Below are 1313 nucleotides of genomic sequence, written 5' to 3' on the forward strand. Positions count from 1 at the left end.
GTTTGTTTATTGAACGAATCTTGCAGTCTACTCCGTATTTCACACCATGTGCCGCATTGAACGGAGAAAAATGGACACGAAAGATGCTGTGGACCACTACTCGGCCCTTGTCAATGTCAACGGCGAACTCGTATCCGCGCCAAAAATATCAGAGCATGCTCATGTGCCTAGCTGACAATACGTTATTTATGCCCCATTCTGATCCAACTCGCTCGATTTTTATTATGCGCGCTGTAATTTGACAAGTGTCTCCATCTCTGTTACACATCAACCATAATGAAATTAGCATCTAAGAAAAGGGTACAGAAATTAAGAACTCACCGGCGGCAGCGACGGCCACTGCGCACATAACAATGGAATAGAATCTAAGCACCACACGTCAATGCTAGCGCCTCAGCTACCTAAACTAGTTCATGCATTCATCCAATCCAAATCGAATCACCATCGGAGACGGTACCGACGACACCTACTGCCTACTGAGCTACCGCGGCCAGCTGCTGCACCCTCTCGGCCATGCCCTTGACGCTGGCGCCGAGGCGCGCCACGAGCGCCGCCTCGCTCCACCCCTCGGCCTTCACGGCGTCGCACTCGAACGCCCACGAGATCACGCACCCGCCTTCGCCGCCGTCGTCGAGGTCCAGGACGCGGAGCGTGGCGACGTAGCGGCCGAACCCCATGTTGCTGTCGACGACGGCGTAGCGGAGGCGCCGCGCGGCGTGGTCCGACTCCAGCAGCTCCTCGCGCGCCCACAGCCCCGCAGCGCTCGAGGCCACGTGCCGGACGCAGCCGGGGGTGATCACCAGCCGGCCATCTTCGTCGTCCTCGCTGCTGGCTCCCGTTACGCGCTCGCACACGTCGATGCCCGGCAGGTAGATGTGCGCGGAGAAGAAGCTGGCGACGTGCGCCCACGCGGCGCCCACCGGCGTGCCCGGCAGCGGGGCCTCCACGGCGCCACGCCACTGCTCCGGCGCCTCCGCAGCCTCCAGTGCCCGCCCTTGCTGCGCACCCTCCTTGTCGATCTCCATTGCCGCTGCCGCGCGCCGATCGACGACTTACAGAACGTATGCACACGAACCGACGAACGTACTACGTGTTTGGCGAGCTATGTGGTGCCGATTAAGCTGGCTAGGTTAGTTTGTTTATATATTGCAGTTCAAGAAACGACAGCTAAGCTAACGACGTGGCAGTGTGTGAGTAGGAAGCATAAGTACGTGTACTAAGCGACAGCGATTGACAGTAGTGACTAGTGAATGAGTGGATCTGTGAATCATTTTTGTAGATGTAGAGTCCTGGAATCAGGATTATGCAACTAT

At 57.4% G+C, this 1313-nt stretch overlaps 1 protein-coding gene across 1 annotated transcript; it reads right to left on the reverse strand.

Annotated features, from left to right (window-relative positions):
• Positions 1-219: 219 nt before the first annotated feature.
• On the reverse strand, positions 220-1097 carry LOC123074272 (uncharacterized). The gene has a single exon (XM_044497161.1). The coding sequence runs from the start codon at positions 1023-1025 to the stop codon at positions 474-476; it is 552 nt and encodes a 183-aa protein (XP_044353096.1). The 5' UTR covers positions 1026-1097; the 3' UTR covers positions 220-473.
• Positions 1098-1313: the final 216 nt, after the last annotated feature.

The sequence above is a fragment of the Triticum aestivum genome, chromosome 3D (genome assembly GCF_018294505.1).
Source record: "Triticum aestivum cultivar Chinese Spring chromosome 3D, IWGSC CS RefSeq v2.1, whole genome shotgun sequence".
NCBI lineage: Eukaryota > Viridiplantae > Streptophyta > Magnoliopsida > Poales > Poaceae > Triticum > Triticum aestivum.

Coding starts and splice junctions, on each gene's coding strand:
- LOC123074272 (XM_044497161.1), bottom strand. CDS start 1,025: ATGGAGATCGACAAGGAGGGTGCGCAGCAAGGGCGGGCACTGGAGGCT.